At 38.4% G+C, this 19,227-nt stretch overlaps 1 protein-coding gene across 1 annotated transcript in view; it reads left to right on the top strand.

The window, feature by feature from the left end:
- Nucleotides 1-19,227, top strand: part of NEK10 (NIMA related kinase 10) — a 136,214-nt gene that overhangs the window by 92,354 nt on the left and 24,633 nt on the right. The window contains exons 27-31 of the mRNA XM_036431653.2: nt 6,389-6,572; nt 6,657-6,743; nt 8,463-8,517; nt 12,346-12,383; nt 12,483-12,623. Coding sequence (XP_036287546.1) covers nt 6,389-6,572; nt 6,657-6,743; nt 8,463-8,517; nt 12,346-12,383; nt 12,483-12,623 — 505 coding nt within the window. The remainder of the gene's footprint in view (nt 1-6,388; nt 6,573-6,656; nt 6,744-8,462; nt 8,518-12,345; nt 12,384-12,482; nt 12,624-19,227) is intronic.

Raw genomic sequence — 19,227 nt, 5'->3', positions numbered from 1 at the left:
ACCTATCTCTGAACTCTTTTCTGTTATAGTGTAGGTTTTTTAATATGTTTTGAAATCAGTTGTGTATTTCCTCTGATTTGTTCTTCTTTGTCAAGTTTGATTTTGCCATTTTAGGTCTGTTGTATTTCCTTATTGATTTTAGAATCAGCTTATCAATTTCTTAAAAAAAAAATCGTCCTGAAATTTTGATTTCTACCCGTTGTTATTCAACGCTTTGCAAAAAAAAAAAAAAATCAATATTATATTTTACTTATTCAACAAAACTTATTGAGCATCTGCTTTCTTCTGGGAATCATTCTTGTCTGATATTATAACAGTGAACAGAACAGTCAAAGAAATTCACCTTCATAGTTGGGGAAGGCAAATAATACATAAAAATAAATTTAAGTGTTATGGGCAAAAGTTATAAGAAGGCAAGGTAATAGAAGTGATTATTCATGTGGAAAGACGCTCTTTTAAATAGTGATATCATGGAAAACCTCTATACTTATGTGACATCTGAGAAGAGACCAGGATATATTAAAGGGATGAGTCATGCAGATATCTGGAGGCACAACATTGATAGCTGAGGAATCAGCAAGCACAAAGATCATGAGGTGATAGTGTTCCTGCCAAGTTCAAGGAGTGAGAAAGGAGGACTGTGTGGCTGGAGTGGAGTGAAGCAGGGATGAGGAGGCAATGAGTCCATGGTATAGACTTGAGTGATGTGAGTTTATTGAAAGAGAGTGACATGATCTTTCCAAATGACATAGCAGGCTGCTGTGCAGTAATAGACTGCTGATAGCAAAAAGTGGAAGCAGGGAAATTGGTTAGGAGGAGATTGCATTGGGACCAGGCAAAAAAGTGATGTATACTCTTTCCCTTGATTTCTAATTCTTTGTCTATTAGTTTGGTACTTTAGAAAAAAACTTTTCTGTGCTGTTTTTAAGAAAGCTTTTTCTTTAGAATCTTACATTTTTTTAAAAATACATATTTTTTGTTGACTTAAGAGAAGAAGGGAGGGGGGAGAGAAATAGAAACATCAATAAGGAGAGAAAATTGTTGACTCGGCTGCCTCCTGCACACTGAGGGGGATCAAGCCTGCAACCCAGTCTTGTGCCCTGACCGTAATAATCCATGACCTCCTGATTCATAGGTCAGTGCTCAACCACTGAGCCACATTGGCCAGGCTCAATTTGGTATTTTGATATTCTGTGGTAAGAATGCTGTTTAACAAGAATTAGACCCTCTCTTATGTAATTTTGTGTTAAAATTAGAACAGTAAGTGGGGTTCCAATTTGAGGATCTCATCTCTATTGATAATACCCATGTCTAATTCCATTCTATTTAATGCCTTAAGCTATGCTGGTTTTCAATTACATTTCTTGTTTTTGAGTAATCCAAATTAGAATGTCTTAAAACTTGACTGCTTGATAATTCTCTGTGCATTGTTTCTTCTACATGTTAAGTGGCATTGCCTGATCTGGCCTCTTTTGAAATGCTTTTGGAAATATTAATAGGCATTCAGTTGTTTTCATCTGTCTGCAGTCTTGGAACAAAATGGTGGTTGGTAGTTGATGTAGACCATATTGTCTGTATTTTTAATAAGTGATATTTTTAGATTATAACACTGTTCTTCCCCTCATATTTATTATTATTATTATTATTATTATTATTATGTCTCGCAAATCTGTCTTTGAATTAGGAATGTCAGGTTAGTGATGGGGTGGCAGGGCAACCAACATTGCCAATGTTAAATTTGGTTCTAGAATTTTAGGCTGAATTATTATAATTAATTCATTCTCTAATTTTATTTAAGTTAGTGACAGTTCAAGAAGTTTAGAGAATGTTGTGATAATAATGTAATCATAATTATGTGCATAAATTATGTTAAAGTGAAATTTTTAGCTTTGTATGAATATTTTTAACAAGTTCAAAACAAAAAAAATAATTAACATTCAAATGTTAATTTGAGACCTTTTTTGTGTAATAGTTGTAAATTTAGCTATTTTTAAGGCTTAAACACAAGTTTTTCTCATTTAAATTGAACATATTACTCTGTGGGGCATGGGAGAAGGGAAATGCTTCAAGATTTTATCAATGAAATTAAACATTCTCTAAAGAACTTTGGAACTAAAAGAGTTCCATCCTCCATATTGAGGGACCAGAGGCCAGCCTTACTGCATCAGCCTACCTCTCTGGGATGGCAAAGCCAGGGTCCCAGGGCGCGTTCCTGGAAGGAGCCTCTCATTGCCCTTGCTGAGTGGACAGTCTATGTGGCCCCTTCAGCCATCTGGCCACACTGGCTGACTTTTTCAATACTTTAAAATTCAATAACTAAGTTTATGTACAGTGATATGCAGTTAATCTGTCTCCTGTCTTGAGGTTTTTTTTCTTTTTTATTTGTTTTTTAAATATATATTTTATTGATTTTTTACAGAGAGGAAGGGAGAAGGATAGAGAGTTAGAAACATCGATGAGAGAGAAACATCGATCAGTTGCCTCCTGCACCCCTCTTACAGGGGATGTGCCCACAACCAAAGCACATGCCCTTGACTGGAATCGAACCCAGGACCCTTCAGTCCATAGGCATACACTCTATCCACTGAGCCAAACCAATTAGGGCTTGATTTTTCTTTAATATATATATGTACGAGGGCAAGGGGGGAAAGAGAAAGGGAGAGAGAGAGAGAGAGAGAGAGAGAGAGAGAGAGAGAGAGAGAGAGGGAGAGGGAGTGTCAGAAAGACATCAATGATGAGAGAGAATCATTGACTGATTGGCTGCCTCCTGCACACCCACACTGGGAATGGAGCCCGCAACCTGAGTATATGCCCTAACTGGGAATTGAACTGGGACCTCTGGTTCTTAGGTTGTTTTGAATTTTCTTTGTTCTATCAGCCATGAAAAACATAAAACTTGTCACCTAAAAGAGATCACCTCATCCTGGTGAATTTCTGTCAAGCACTGGATAGCCCTAAATCCATGTATTTAAGGTCACAATTATTAACTGAATAAATGGAAGACATGCGGTAAAGATATAACAAATAGAATATAAATATTTAGACCACAACAGATATAGTGCATTCTTTATGGCTTCTACAGGATGTAGCTGGTGTTATGCTTTATATTTATTTCTTGCTTTTCTTTCTCTTGCTATAAAACTAACATTCTGGGCAATTTAAATATATTGCACCAGTTTTAATAAACTAGGCTCTCTTAATTCTTTTTCTACTGCCACAGTTAATTTGGTCATTGCCAGCCTGTTACTGTTAGTATTGCTATTCAACCAAAAAATGTATTATGATCTGCTCCACACATAAACATTACATTATAATGAGCTAAACATAATTGTGTCTATATCAGCAATTGTGACAGGAAGCGGCTTCTCTAATGGTGATGACTACCACATCAATGATCATTTTATTGTAAAATTTCCATTGTCTTCTCCTTGCTTCCATATCAATACTCAGAATGTGTCCATCCATTCCTAGGAGATAACAGAAGCAAAAACAAACAAACAAACAAAAACCCCCCAAAAAACTAAATTCACTCTCCGATTCCCAGAAAAACACTAAGTAATTAGAAAGTACAAAAACTGACAGCAGCCAAAGTCCATCCCCCAAGGTGTACCTTTCCCTCACCACCCTAACTTGCTTTAATAGGTTTATGTACTTGTATGGCAACTTTTGAAAACATCTTAATGGCCTCAGCTATTGTGGCTGAAAATACCCGACCATCTCTGCCTTTGCCCAGTGCCTGCTGGGTTATAGGTGCTTATTGTCATTGCTGGGCTGGTCATCTCTAAGACAGGCAAGCTTTACAGCCTTTCCTAGTGCAGAGAGGGAAGGGGAAGGGAAAAGTTCGCATCACCAAACAGTCCCTTTACCTCTCAGAAATGTCACAGTGTAGGACCCTGCAGAAAGGGGCACGATTGAAAACACAGCAGTTATAGTTACAAAACCTGCTCATCCTATAAGAAAATTCACCTGTTTTTCTAGCCCTTCTCTCCCTTTGATATCAACACAACAACTACTTATTGAGCATTGGCTATGTGCAAGGTATCCAGGGACTTAAAAGGGACTGAAATAGCCCCCAGGTCTTAAAGGAGTGAGTTGGATAATAACTTGAGTACTCAAATATCCACAAGCAAAAACTCTAGAAATCACACTTGGGAAAGTGTGTCTATAGTGGTATTTAGTTTCTGGCACCTACAAAGAACTATATAGAATTTTTTAAAAGCAAAAACTGCTTCAAGAGATCATAGAAATAGAGGTTTTAAACCAAAACCAGCTACACATTCCACATTACTTTATCATACCTGTCATGCCTATAGAATCTGAAGAACCATCTCTCCCATAATGGGAGTTCCCTTTATCAACATTTAAGCCAACATCCAATTACTCATGGATGCAATTTTGGCAATTGCAAAGGACTTGAATTGCAACCCAACTGGTTCTTGGGTGTTGGTGGCAAGTCAGACCTCCTTAAGTCTGGAATTGCATATACAGGACTCACAGCATCTCCCTACTTTTCAGCTGTTTAAAGAAAAATGTTCCTCTGGTATCTTATTCACACCTGTTCTCAAGAGATAAAAAGGCCTTGATGAAGTTTTGGTAGTTTTACACATATATGGATTCTAGTATCTAATTGCATCAATCCAGGGGAAAAAATGTTTTCTAAGTAAAAAATTATCTCTTGTCTTGTTTTCAACATTGATAGCTTTGACACATCTTGGGTGTAGAGTCCTTACAGGGTTGTAAGTGACAGTTGTGGTCTTTAGAGTAGGGCAGGAGATGGTATATTTGAAAAAAAAAATGTTGCTAGGAGGAGAAAGCCTTAAATAGAGGTCAGACAGAAAAAGGAAGAAGACCTGGGAGAAGTTGAGTGGGTTTTGCAGGCAAGGAAAGTAAATATCGGGAAAAACCATGAACCTGTCTCTGTAGCAAGCATTGCTCATCATTGGAGTTGACTTGTGACTAAGCAATCTGATACTCTTTACAGGTAGATGTTTTTTCTTTTAATAAATGCACCCCTTTGCTTTCCTCTCATGCACAACTTTTAGTTACCTTTCTTAGGCCTTTCTTCCTTTGTCTTTTCATCTTCCTGGTCTATGCCTTAGGGTCAGCCTTGTTTAGCCCAACAGCCCAAGGTTTTACCACAAACTGTCCACACAATAAAGGTTTTAGGAACTGGGAGTCAACTGAGTAAAGAAACAGTACTTTTCCTGCTGAGTCATATGTGGTTCCTTTCCCTGTCTTTTTCTTAGAAAATGAAAAACTGTAATAAGTGATATTTTTTAGATTATGACACTGTTCTTCCTCTCATCTTTATTAGTATTATTATGGCAAGCAAATCTGTCTTTGGATTAGCAATACCAAGATGATGGATTAGGAATTTAATGAGAGTAATCTTTCTTTTCCCCTTTTTTCTTATTGAACTGTCAGATATAATCTTTTAGTTTCTGATACTTGCAGTTTTGGGAAATGTGGACTCACATGGCCAGATGGTAACCTTGGGACGCTATGATAATAAAAACAGCAGTTGGAGGAGCCCTTGGCTAGCAAAGCTTTGTGGGAAGTATTGTCTCTGGGCAGTGGCCTGGGGTCCTAAGTGGTTTGAAGTCCTTTTGCTGTAGCTCATCTCTTAAGGAATGCCCACCCCCACTCTCTCTCTCCATGGCCTGCGCTGTGTCTACTACTAATTACCCTTGAACTTTGAAGAAACTAAGCCTTCCTTACTTATTCTCTGTGGTGCTGAGAAGATGTGATAGCACATCTTTTCAAAATAACATAAGAGAGCTCTCAGTTTCCTTGATAGACGTTGGTTCCTTATTACTGTATTTTCTTTATTTTTGTTGTTGATATTTTTATTGATTTTTTAGAAAGAGAGGAAGGGAGAGGGAGAGAAACATCAATGGGCTACCTCCTGCATGTCCCCCACAGGGACGGAGCCACAACTTGGACATGTGTCCTGACTGGGAATCGAACCAGCAACCCTTTGGTGCAGGGGACAATGCCCAGCCAACTGAATCACACCAGCCAGGGCCTTAGTAACTACATTTTCCTCCACCAGCTTACACAGACCTTTGTGACTAAGCATCTTGCCACATCCATTTTTTTTTAATCCAATGGTACCTTTACCAAAAAAATTTATATATCTATATCTATATCTATATCTATATCTACATCTACATCTACATCTACATCTACATCTACATCTATATCTATATCTATATCTATATCTATTTATGGAGAGAGAGAGAATTTTATGGCAAATCTATAGTTGGAGCCTCTGATGCTACTTCAGCACACATATTTGTAATTAAGTGTTTTAATATATGTCCTAACAAGCTTTGTAAGCTGCAGAAGGAAGACAGAAGTGTCTACTAAAGGTTGTGTTTCTCTCTAGGAGACCTTCGAGAAGGCAAGCCTGAGCAGCAGCAGCAGTGGGGCAGCCAGCCTGAAGAGCGAGCTTTCGGAGAGCGTGGACCTGCCCCCCGAAGGGCTCCAGGCCCCCTGTGGGAGGGAAGACGACAGGGCCTGTGATGAAATCCTGTCGGATGACACCTTCAACCTGGAAAACATGGAGAAAGGTAATTCTAGTGAAGGGCTGGCAAGCACTCCGGCCTGCTCTCTGTCTCAGGGTTCATTTGTTTCTTCTGTTTATTAATGTGCAGATATATACTCAGAGCTAGACGATGACTTGGACATTTCAGACAACTCCAGCAGCTCCAGCTCCAGCCCTTTGAAAGAATCTACATTCAGTAAGCGTTCTTTACCAATTGTGGATTCCAGCAGGTAGTAGTTTGGGTGTCAGGTAAATGTCATCCCATACACAACCCAGTGGTTTGTTTCCCAGGTGCAATGCTAATTAGCACAGGTGTGTCATCACTCTGACTGAGCCCCCAAACCAACCAGTGGTTTTTTGTTGCCTCAGTGGTCAAATCGTGCCTCAGTTGCAGGTTAGATCTCCAGCCCCCGTTGGGGCTGGTATGGGAGGCAACTAGCCAAAGTATCTCTCTCGCATCGATGTTTCTCTCTCTCTTTCTCCCTTCCACTCTCTCTCTAAAAATTAATGGGAAAAATATTCTTGGGTGAGGATTAAAAAAAAAGAAACTTGGAGAATAAATAAGAGCGGTATAGACTAAGTTTTGTAAAACGTTATTTACATTAAAGAAAAGGGATGTATTATTCTTAAAACACAAAAGTAACCTAAATAATTTAATTGTTTAGAACTATGAAAAATATGTTAATTTCACTCTTAATTTGAAACAGTAAAGAAAACAGTCACACTGGGATATGGGAAAGAAAAATAATAGATATATTAAGATAAAATTTAAAGAAGATAAGAAGAGGATTCAATTCACTCAACAAATCTGAAAGAAAAGATGTTATAATAGAAAATGGAGAGAAAATAAAAACTTTTTTAAAAGAATAAATTCAGGGGATATTAAATAGGGTAGATAGAAATGCTCTCTAAAATAAGTGAAAATAATTCTTACCAATGACTGTGTGACTTCTCACCAATGACTGTTTCAAAAAAGAAGGTATAAAATAGTCTCCCTAAGGATAGAATTAGAACCCCAGGGATTTAGTTTCCTTCTTTGTCCATTTTCAAACTTAATTGGAAAATTTGTGACTAGATGTTTCAGATTTTCCAGGATAATCCCAGTTTCCAACACTTTGCTCTGTTTTCCCCATAAATTTCAGCTTACTAGGGAAAAATGTCTTTAAAATTAAAAAAATATGTATTTTTATTGATTTTAGAGAGAAAGGGAGAGGAATAGAGAGATAGAAACATCAATGATGAGAGAGCATCATTAACAGGCTGCCTCCTGCATGCCCCCCTACTGGGGATCGAGCCCACAACCCAGGCATATGCCCTTGGCCAGAATCAAACCTGGGACCCTTCAGTCTACAGGCCAACACTCTCTCCACTGAGCCAAACTGGGGAGGGCCTAGGGAAAATGTCTTGATTTGTAATTGGGAAAATATGAATATTGTACATAAAAATATCCATGCATATAAATATGTGTAGCAGATTCTAGAAGCAGTTATTACTGACTGTTTTAAGATGAATTCAGTGCTGTATATCTCCAGTAACAATGGCGGGAGGGTCAGTGGGAAAGAAAAAGTTGGACCCTTAAATTTGCATGTGGTAACTTGCAGCTGGCTGTCTTAGCAAAGCTTTTGGATGATTATGACATAGATGTGTTATTGTTCCTTGTTAGCTATTAATAATGGAGTTTCTTTGCTTAGCACCTTTTCTTAATTAAAAAAGACTCTAGACAAAACTGTCAGGTAAATATTAATTTGCAACATTATATTTTAGCTGGTGCTTTCATAAATGAAGATAGTCTTTATACTATGTACAATTTCTCAGATAATAGAATGCAGCACACTTTAAGCAATCAACCAAACAAATAAATGATTTTTTTTTTGCAATGGGAAACTATGTAATTATTTTTATTTTCTTGTTCCAGGCATTTTAAAGAGAAGTTTTAGTGCTTCAGGAGGAGAAAGACAATCCCAAATGAGGTATGTACACATTGAGCTCTTAGGAATATTTTTAGACCAAGTAGAGTTAAGTTATTGCTGCCTAACTTGAAACCTGATAGCTAGAAGTTACCCTGGGCATGTGGAAATGGAGGCTATTAGAGCCCACCCACAGAACTGATGTAGTTTACCAAGCAGCATACCAAGCAACTAAGCTTAGATCTGGTTTTAGTCTGGCTTTGCGGCCTTCAGCTAACCAGTTCATTTCTTTGAACTCAAGGGTAGGCCAGGGAGGTAGGGCAATTGTGCTTTTTTGAGATCAACTGGAACCCTGGCTATTTATTTATTTGTTTAAAAATTTTTTTTGCCACATCTCTGGGGAATAGGTTTTATCCTCATGTGGCTGGTGGGAAGTGGGAAGGGAAAGGGAGATACGCTCCTTCTTTTAAGCACATGACCCAGATGTGCTCATCCCTTCTGCTCACATACCATTGGCCAGAACTTTGTCATATGACCACTTCTACAGTAGCTGCAAGGGAGGATAAGTATGTGTGGGGACTTCTGTTTTTAAAAGGAATAAGGAATAACTAGAAGTTTCTACAATAGTTGATTCCTGGGCTTAGGACTAAAACAAAACTGTTCAATTTGGCCTTCTCCAAGTCCCTGGCTACAGACCTTCCTGAGAGCAGTTTCCGTGGCATCGGGCGAGGCTAGTGTGAACAGAAGCCTGAGCCTGACTGTGGTGGTTTTAGAAGTGACAGAGAAGGGTGCAGAGCAATTGAAGAAAGTGAGGGGAGAGTGGCGAAAGTTAGCTGGTGGGGAATGTCAATGGAAAAGGGCCTTCTAGAATCTTCTGCAGGCTGATTGGGACTGAGGAGAAGCAGACCCTGGAGAGGAGAGATTTAGGATGGAAGAGAAGCGATGGTGGACAGTTTCCCAGTGAGAAAGAGAAGGGGCCTGGGAAAGATGAGGTAACAACCATTTCTCTGCGTCTGAGAAATGGAGGCAAAGATAAAATGCAGCTTAGAAAGCAGAGAATGGGGATATTAAGGGAAGTGGTATACTTGGTGGGTTTTGTTTATTAGATGATTGGATGGTCTAGATTTGAGGAGTGTGATCAACCAGGGAGAAGCAGATAAACATTTCTGGATTGATATGGACTATGTTTTTTGTTATCTTGGCTAAATGCCTAGGGTGACATGGTTGGAGCATATGGTAGGTTTATACTTAACTTTTTAAGAAACTGCTAAAGTGTTTTCCAGAGGGGTTGTACACTTTTCATTCCCACTTGGAGAGAGATGAACTTCATGTGTATATTGAGAGGGGGTGAAGCAGACGATAGTGTTTGTGGAAATCATCCTTTAATGTGTGTATCTCTGAAATGATAAGGCGTAAGAGGGAAAATAGGACTCACTGTTCATGGTCAAACTCTCACAAAATATTATCTACTTTCAAATAACCATATGAATAGACATCCTTATTGTTAACGTTTGTTTGATGTTTTGTGCCTATCAACAGAGTTAGACAAAAGCTGGGTTAATGTCTGTCAGGAAAAAGCAATTCAAAATTTAATAATTAGGACTTGATTTGAAATTTCTAACTTTAATCATTTTCAGTGATCTAAGCAATATAAAATCTTCTTCCTTTATTACTATTGCTTCCTTTATTACAACAATAGGGAGTGGGCTTGACTTTTATCAGTTTCTAGCTGGGTTTTATAGCCTCACTCAGTATATATATATTGATAGTTCTAATTCAATAAGACATAAAATTTTATTTCTATTTACAAATAAATTATTCTGTAGAGTGGAATTTGATAATACACACAGGGGCTTCAGCCTCCTCCATTGTCACGTACACCCGGATCTTGCTAAGCTTTGGACACTGTGTCATGACCTTAAGAACATCAACGGATATTTGTTACTGTGTGTTGATACATAACAGACTATGTCTGGTCTTTTATTGCATTGTCCAGGACACAGTGCACTGCACAGAGGTTCTAGTCCACAAATACCTGTAATTAATAGTTGCATGATTTTTATCTTGGCAGAAATTCTATATTTCTCACTGTAATAGGACTGAAATCTCACCTACTGGCTTGAACTTACAGCCTTTGCCATAGTCACAGCCTAAGGCCCCATTCCCTCTTTTCTTTAAGATTTTGTTGCTCAGGCAACAAGATTTTTTCCATGCTTGCTTGTGCCCTGTTGCTAAGGCAACAGGATATAGTTGGCAGGCTAGTTTATGACATCGGATGTTTATGGCAGCAGAGATGCTTGTGGTTCACAACTTTGATAAATCAGTGAATGCATAATTATGTCCAGGGGTGTGTGCCTGACTCTAGTCTTTGCATGTAAAGATTATTATGGGCATTTGTAATCATCCAGTATCATACACGTGGCCAGAAAGGCCCTTTTGTAATCTCAGGAGCTATGGATCTTGCCTCCTTTTTTATTTTTGTTAATCCTCACCTGAGGTGATTTTTAGAAATAGTAGAAAGGTGGAAGGGAGGGAGGGCAGAGGTGAGGTGGGGAGAGCAAAACATTGATGTTAGAGATACATCAATTGGTTGCCTCCCTCAGGTGCCCTGACTGGGGCTGGATCAAACCTGCAACCCAGGTTTGGTTGGGAATTGAACCCTTGACCCTTTGTATAAGGGGATACCCTCTAACCACTGAGAACACCAGCCAGGGCTGAGCGTTGCCCTCTTTGAACTTTCTGCGGGCAAAGGCCATCCCTTTTCTTTCTTTATACATCTCTTTATCCCAGGGCTAGGGAGAGTACATTAACTCTGCAAGACTGGCAAGATTCATTTACTTTTTAAGGCTCTGAAAACACGGGCTAGAAATGGGACAGAAAAAATAATGGTATCAAGAGAGGGCTGGTTTAGTAGAGAGTTAGGAGGAATGGAAAAGGATAGGGAAGGAACTCACAGTTGGATGTAAAGATTTTAGCTTTATTCTAGTACTTAGAAGTTAGGTGGTAGGTAATGAGTGCCAATTTTGTTATTCCTCACAGCTTAGGCATATGCATATATCAAGATCTCTATGATGAAAATGAATAAGGTAGGGTAAGAGAATCACCAATCATGTTCATTTGAATCCCTATATGAATGCATCACTCCTCAGCAAATGACTATGGGGTGCCTCATACTTGGTTGATGTTGTATATATTTTTGTTGGATTGCATTAAATGGAAGTGTGGTTCTTATAACTTGCCAGGGCACAGATTTTTTAAAATTTAATTTAATTTTTTAAAATCCAACTATTAAGAAATGGGGTCTAAATTTTAGTGGAAAAAAGGTTATTTATGACTGTTTTTGGTGGGGTCTTAGACCACCTCCCCTGGGTTGAAGGCGCTGAGACCAACTTGCAGAAGGATCAGAAAATCCAGAATTTTAAGGCAGTGCAAACAAGAGATGTTAATAATACTGGAAACTTTAGGAAAGATATAGTCCTTTTAAATGCAAAAATCATCTTATCTCATAGGATGAGATAGTTTCTTTTTAAGACATCAGGGACAAAGTGTAGGAAAATAATATATCTAAAAATTAAATATTTCTTTTTCATACAAATCAGTATGTTCATTTTAGTGTAACAAGCAAATCATTCAAGGTGCTAAGGGATTTAGGCTCCTAGTCATTAGAGCTGATAAACAACTCTGGCTGGACAAAGCTCTTCTATTGCTCAGTGGGTTGTCAGGTCTGCTCTGGGTTAAGTTATGTTTATTTTATTCTTTACTGAACTCTTGAGAATGTCTTATGGGGGGAAAACTTTATTTACTTTTAAAACCTAAGCCATAGCAAGGTGCAGGCTTTCAGTAAGTCCTAGTTGAACAAGTCCTTCTAATGGCCCCTCATTCTGTTTTCAGGGACTTCACTGGGGGAGTGGTATCAAGACCAAGACCAGGTAATGTAATGTTGGCAGCAATGAACTCATGCATGCCTCCCTGAAATTCAATGTAATGTATGTTACAGTTTCTTATTTTTCCCCCTTTTATTTCTTCAGCTTTGCTGCCTCTTGACCTGCTTCTGAAAGTGCCACCCCTCATGCTCAGAGCCCACATTAAGGAGGTAGAGGCCGAGCAAGTGACGGGGTGGCAGTCCCACAGCCTCCCCACTGTGATCCTCCGCAATCTCAAAGATCATGGTAGTACTTCTTAGATCAAGTTCATGTCAAGTGCACAAAGGGTGAACACAGAATTATAGTTGGGCCTGAAATGTCTGAATGATGCTTGGGAGGTCATTTTAATCTTGTTTTGTCTGTCCTTATTTGGCATTTAAAGAGTATCAAAATGCTTTCTGTGTTCACTTATTTGATGTAAATATAGGCTACTTTTCTCAAATTTGCATTTCTGCTTTGGTGGGAATAGAAACCAGTTTGAACTATTGGTGCTTAAAGTGCATACCTACGAGCAAAAAATAGTAGCTATGTTTTACATACAAGTTTCTATAAGCTCTAGACTAATATGATACAGGAGACTAAAAGTACATTTTTTCTTTCTCCTTTACTCTGATATATATAGTTCTTTTTAATTATTTGTATTTGATTAAAACAATATAATATATCATATCATATTGTCTTTAATAATTTAGTAATTATGATTCTTAAAATAAATATAAGTATTTATCATAATGGTTTGGGGGGAAGGGGACAGTTTCTGATTTCTGTTAAAGAGGACCGAAGTACAACAGTAATGGTAAAATTGTCAGCTAAACCTGGACAGTTCAGGAAAAAGTTTAGTGACTGTGTTTTTAACATGTGGAGGAGTATATGACTTGAGTATAAAGTTCTGTTTGACTACTTTGGTTTATTTGGAATTACTGCTTAATGATATTTTCACTTTAACTTCCTCAATTCACATGTTTTGTAGTGTTAACATGTATAGTGAACAAAGGTGATGTGAACTGATTTCCTGTAATATTAGTCCATCTCTCCGTATTTAATAAAGACACTTGGAATAGTTATTGAGACCTTGGGGCTATTTACCCTGTCAACATAGATGCAAAAAAGGATGACTTTGTTATTAAGATGTCTAAAGCTCTCATGTTGACTGTGTTCCTCTATTCCTACTATCTTTGCATAGAGCAAGTTCGTAGCATCATCATGAAGCTAAAACAGTCATTATTGATTAATTTTTTAACAGCAAGAGCAGATCATGCACACACATATGTAAACAACTCACAGTTCTGTTGTGACCCATATAGGGATTCCTTTTCTTAAAGGGCATGCTTCCTTTTCCTAAAGGTCAGATTAAGATCTGACTTGATGTCAGTGGAATTGATCAGATCTTTGGACCTATTAATATTTAGCACAGTTTACATGTAATATACTGTTTGCTATACTGTTCAGTTTTTTTAAAAATATTCACTGATTCACATATATCTTTTAATTGAAAACAGAATATGGTATAGCATTTGTGAGTATTGTCAGTGAATGCTAAAGTTTACCCATAAAGGAGATTAATATTGTAATATAGAACACATTCATGCATATGACCGTTTGAGTTACAATTTATGATAGTAGGTTTCTATTTTCCAATAGAAAAACAATTCTGTATTTTTTCCATCCTAAAACAACTGGTACCAGCCCACCCTCACCTGTAAATCACACCCCTCTTCAGTTATCCCCTCTGTATCTCTAGCCTAACTCAGAGAAGAAAAAGGCGGGAGTCACTCTTGCTCTGGTTATATTTTAGGTCTTTGTTACCCAGAATAGGTACAGCACTGAAATGTGTGAATGATTTATTAAAAACAAAACAAGCAGATCATATTAGTATTTCATTTATTTAAAATTTGATTTCGCTTTATTGGATAAAAAGGAACATGCTGGAAATTATATATAACCAACAACTGCAGCCCTGTATTACCTAAATGTTCTAGAAAAAATTGTCAGGAAGGGGATTTATGTCTAAGCCTAGGTATGCCCCCAGGACTATAGCTAGTATGTGAACATCATTTTCTATGGGCTCTAGCAGAACAAAGGGTGAGAAGTATTATTTTAGAATCCCACGTGGATGTGTTGTAATAAGATCCTGCCTACATTGTACTCCAAAAATGTGGACTTCTAGGTCCATATTGTGATGATACAGCAGAATCAAAACTCCTGTAGAACAAATAACTCTGGAACTATTTCATGTGAACACAATTATAGTGAAAAGTCCTCTAACTCTTTTTTACAACATATATTTATATTGTTTGCAGAAAGGAAGGGAGATGAGAGAGCTAGAAACATCAATGCTGATTGCTGTCTCCTGCACACTTCACACTGGGGATTGAGCTCCAACCCGAGCATGTGCCCTGACCAGGAATCAAACCATGACCTCCTGGTTCATAAGTCGATGCTCAACCACTGAGCCAAAATGGCCAGGCTTATTCTTTATTTTTATTTTTATACTAGATTGTGTAAATGTCTTATAGACTTTCTTTAGTTTAGATAATAGACTATCATTCTCTGCTAATAGAAATAAAAATTTAGAAATTTCTATATTGCATAGGTGAAAATAGTAACAATAATTAACATAGAATCAATGGATGAACAAAAATGTAAAGCATGTTGCTTATTTTAGCTCTGCTTCCCTAACTTTGGTCTTTTATAGATTTTCATTGCACAGCTGACCATACCTGAGTACCATCTGCACTACTATTTTCCTGATATATTGTTTAATTTTTGGAAACATTAAATTTTATTTTAAATTACAGTTTATATTAAATATTATTAGTTTCCAGTGTACAGCATAGTGGTTAGATAATCATATACTTTGCAAAAATTCCCTTTCTCCCTTCCTCCCTTGATATTTCAGTGCCCATATGGCACCATACATAGTTTTGACTGGATTGACACTGGTATTTTCTCTCCCATGCTCAGTTTTCATTTTCATCAGCATTAGTAGGCACTGAATTGATGTATGGAGATTCTTATTTTTCTGTGTTTTGACTAGGAATTGTCACTTCATGAAATCTGGGCTCTTAATTTTGTTCTCTTACTAGATGACAGAGAATCTATTTTTATACTTATCTTTTACTCATAATGAGCTGATCTAAAGAAAATTGTCAGTGTCCCTCCCATATATTCCTGAGAGTACAGCTAATTCTCTTTCTAATGAGCAACCATTCAAATTAGTAGCTTACGTTCAAATTAGCCATTCACAATAGGTACTTAATACTAAATTTCACAATTGCCATGATTCTAAGTACATGCCTTCTCTCATTTTATAATTCTTTTTGCACATAAAAATGTGCTCCCCAGATTTTAATCAAAACTTATAATACTACAATAGTTTATACTATGTGATTTGGCATATAATTATATACTTTCTTTATCACTTGATGGGATTTTGTTGTATTAGCTCTACCTTCCATCCAGATTATAAGCATCTTTTGTAAAGTTTGCATATATCCAGAGCATTTCCTCTGAGATCAGACCCTTGAAAACTCACTGAGTGACTGATGCAGACCTACCCTATATACATCTTTGTCTATCCTTGCTATTGGGAACAGCTGCATAGTAATCTTATGATTACTTCAAGGATGGAAACATTATTTTAATATTAGATTTTAGATTGGAGAAAGGGTAGGTGACATTTCCTTTGCCACTGATAATTTGCCTCCTAATTCTTCCTGCCAAGTGAGGTACTGGAGGAGTGTGGACCAGGTCCCCGGAGGCGACCCTGCTAAAGGTTCTGGACCCACAGGTTGAGAACCATTGCCGTAGAGCCTAAGATCATTGGAAAACACAGATATTTACATTACGATTCATAACAGTAGCAAACTTACAGTTAAGAAGTAGCAACAAAAAAAATGTTATGGTTGTGGGGCACCATAACATGAGGAACTGTATTAAAGGGTTGAGACATTAAAAAGGTTGAGAACCACTTCTTTAGATAGTGAGTTATGTAAATAATTTATGTAAATACTTTTTCAAACCATATTGGAATGCAAAAGCACAATTCTTAAAGTTATTCTTTAGCAAATGTTCCAGTTTTATTTAATCTATTAATGATGGAACCAGCTGGAGAATAAAAGAGCTGCTTCTAAGAGCATTTAAAGAGCAGGGATTTAAATAGTTAGTCAAGAGAGAAAAGCCGAAATAACATTGCTAAATTAAACATAAGACTGGTGAGATTTTTACAGGGCAATTAAACCATGTGTGTTTGTGATTAACTTCCTGTTCGGCCTATGAAGTCATACCAATAGGTCAGTTTCTGCAGGTAAATCCCTAATGCTGTGGGCTGTAAACTGTTATCAGTATGGATTGTTAGTTAAATATACTGGGAAATTACCCAAAAGTGTTAGATTAGAATCAAGTGGGGTTATAAAATGATCTAGCATAATGTCAGAGAATTAAGCAATGATCATTTTGCCTAGTCTTTCCATGATTGGGATAAATCATGGAAAAACTTGGGCTCCAGTCACTGAGCATTTTTCTTATCCAGGTAATTGAATGGGGCTGGGAGCATCTTTTCTTTCTGTGTTTTTTTTTTATTTATTTATTTTTTATTTTTTTTTATTGGTTAGCCTTTGCATTCTCAATGCTGAACATAGTGTGGTTTTCACACCACAATATTTTATTCCTTAGAATCTGGGCTTCATCAATCGAGTTGACTTTCAGAGAAAAAATAGTTCCCTTTAGCAGGAATAAATGAGTCAGCATGACTTGGTTAGTCATTGGAGCATTGCATAAGCAATAACTAAGTGAGAAGAGTCAAACTGTATGGACCAGACCAAATGCCTATGTAATTTTTAGTCTAAAAAGTCAGGAATAAAATTTAACTCTATGTTTTCCTAACACCTTAATTGTTATATTGAGCCCCCTTCCAGATATCAGAAAACATGGTCAATTACCCTAAATCTAAATGTCAATGTGTTGGTGATTTCTTGATTATATCAGGTTCAAAGTTAGACCAATCAAGGATTGCCCTTCTCTCTCCTTCCATGGGTAATATTTTGTGCCAGGGATTTAATTGGCATCATGGTACTGGGGCTGGGAGACCACCTGTGCTGGTATCTAATCTGATTATTGAGCGTGGCTACTCTCCTGGCATCCAGGGAAGCGATACAGCGCCACCTGACTTCTCGTTACAGTCCACGTTTCCAAGGTGGCTGTGGAATGAAGGCAAGGTCTTTGTAGAGCAAGCTCTCGCTCTATTGGCTCCCCTTCTCAGGGGGCTGGGGAGGTGAGTCTGACATTTCTGGGCCTGGAGGTTTGAGGTCTCAGCAGAGCCTCTTTGACACCCCAGGGAGCTATCCCTGTGGCCCCACCTGACCTGTGCCATTGCCGATGGTGCAGGTAAGCTCTGCATGACCAGGGCCTCTCATAGTTCCCCTTGGGAACCAGCACCCAGTCTTGCCACTCCTGAACCCCCAAACTCAAAGGCAATTCCATCAACCAACTCTTTCCTCCTTTCTGCTCCCACCCAGACTTCGCCTAAGGCGAGCTGCAATTTCTTTTCTCCTTTTCTCTGTATCCTCCCTCCTCACAGAATCTTTATGACATCCAGGAGAGGTGGGAAGATGAGTTTATTCAGCAATTGTTCTTTTGAATCTCTCTTAGACAGATTTTTTTTTTTTAAGTCCAGGAATGTACTTGCTCTTTTCCTTGGTTCCTCTTTGCCACTCCATCCTGGAGAAATGCTAGTCGCACTCTGCTTGCTCAGCAAAAGTTCATGAGGTGGAAAGGGAGTGTGGGAAATAATACAACAGAAAATTTTCTACACAGCCTCTTGCTATAGTCATGTGTATTGTGTAGTCATTTCTATGAACTTTGACTTTAAAAATCCTGAGGTTATATTATGCAGAATAACTAAAGACATAGCAAGTTTAGAATTGGGGACTCCCTACCTAGGAAGGAGGGAGGGAGAGAGAGAGAGAGAGAGAGAGAGAGAGAGAGAGAGAGAGAGAGAGAGAGAGCGATTAAGCCTGAGCAGGATGAAATGCATTATATCAAGGTGGCTAAGTCAGAATTTAAGACCCAAGGACTTCAAGCAGCCTTGCTTCTTTGGCCTTTAAATGCTCCTATCTGAAGGTTCAAATGAAAAGGGGTTGAAGGGAGCCTGATCACTCAGAGGGTGAAAGAAGCTGAGGCTTTGAGATAGCTTCCTGCCATTTTGTGGGAAATCTACCAGGTGTGGCTTTAGGGGGACTTGGCCCCATTTACAGAACTCCCTGTTGGTCTCTGATGGGAAGATTCCATGCCCAAGCTCCCATTCTTCTTCTCTCTCACTTCCCTCTCCCTTTCCACCAGATGTCATTCTCTCTCAATGACCGGAGCCCAAGCTTCCACAGCCTCCTTGGCTCCTGCTCTCCCAGACAGTCACACATGCCATTCCAAGCCAAGCCTCTGACTTCAGCTCTAGGCCTCTTCTCATGAGATCATCTTCCCTGAAATATAGTCTCCCAGATGGTTCCTCGCCATCATATATGGTCTCTGGCTATCTCACAAGCCGTTCCCACACCCCTTCATTGTACTGCACCCCGGATAAACTGGACACTAGCTGCTCTCCAGAGGTGGCCCTACTTAGCTGACTCCTGTCCTTTGCTGGAAATGTTTCTTCTCAGAAGCTCTCAAGTCTACCTTCCCTCACATCAGATCCATGTCCTGGCCCATTGAAAGACTCCTCATTCTTCATGGGCTTCACAAACTAAACCTTTTTATAAACTCTTGGCCCCCCCATTCCACAGTTGTTTGGGTGAACCTCCCATGATCCTTTGTTCAAATTCTAAGCACTGGGGTTGGTTGTTGGATATTTGTAGAT

Source organism: Pipistrellus kuhlii, unplaced genomic scaffold (genome assembly GCF_014108245.1).
Source record: "Pipistrellus kuhlii isolate mPipKuh1 unplaced genomic scaffold, mPipKuh1.p scaffold_m20_p_11, whole genome shotgun sequence".
NCBI classification, from domain to species: Eukaryota; Metazoa; Chordata; class Mammalia; order Chiroptera; family Vespertilionidae; genus Pipistrellus; species Pipistrellus kuhlii.
The sequence above is the reverse complement of the archived record's forward strand: the minus strand, read 5'-3'. Positions and strand labels throughout refer to the sequence as shown.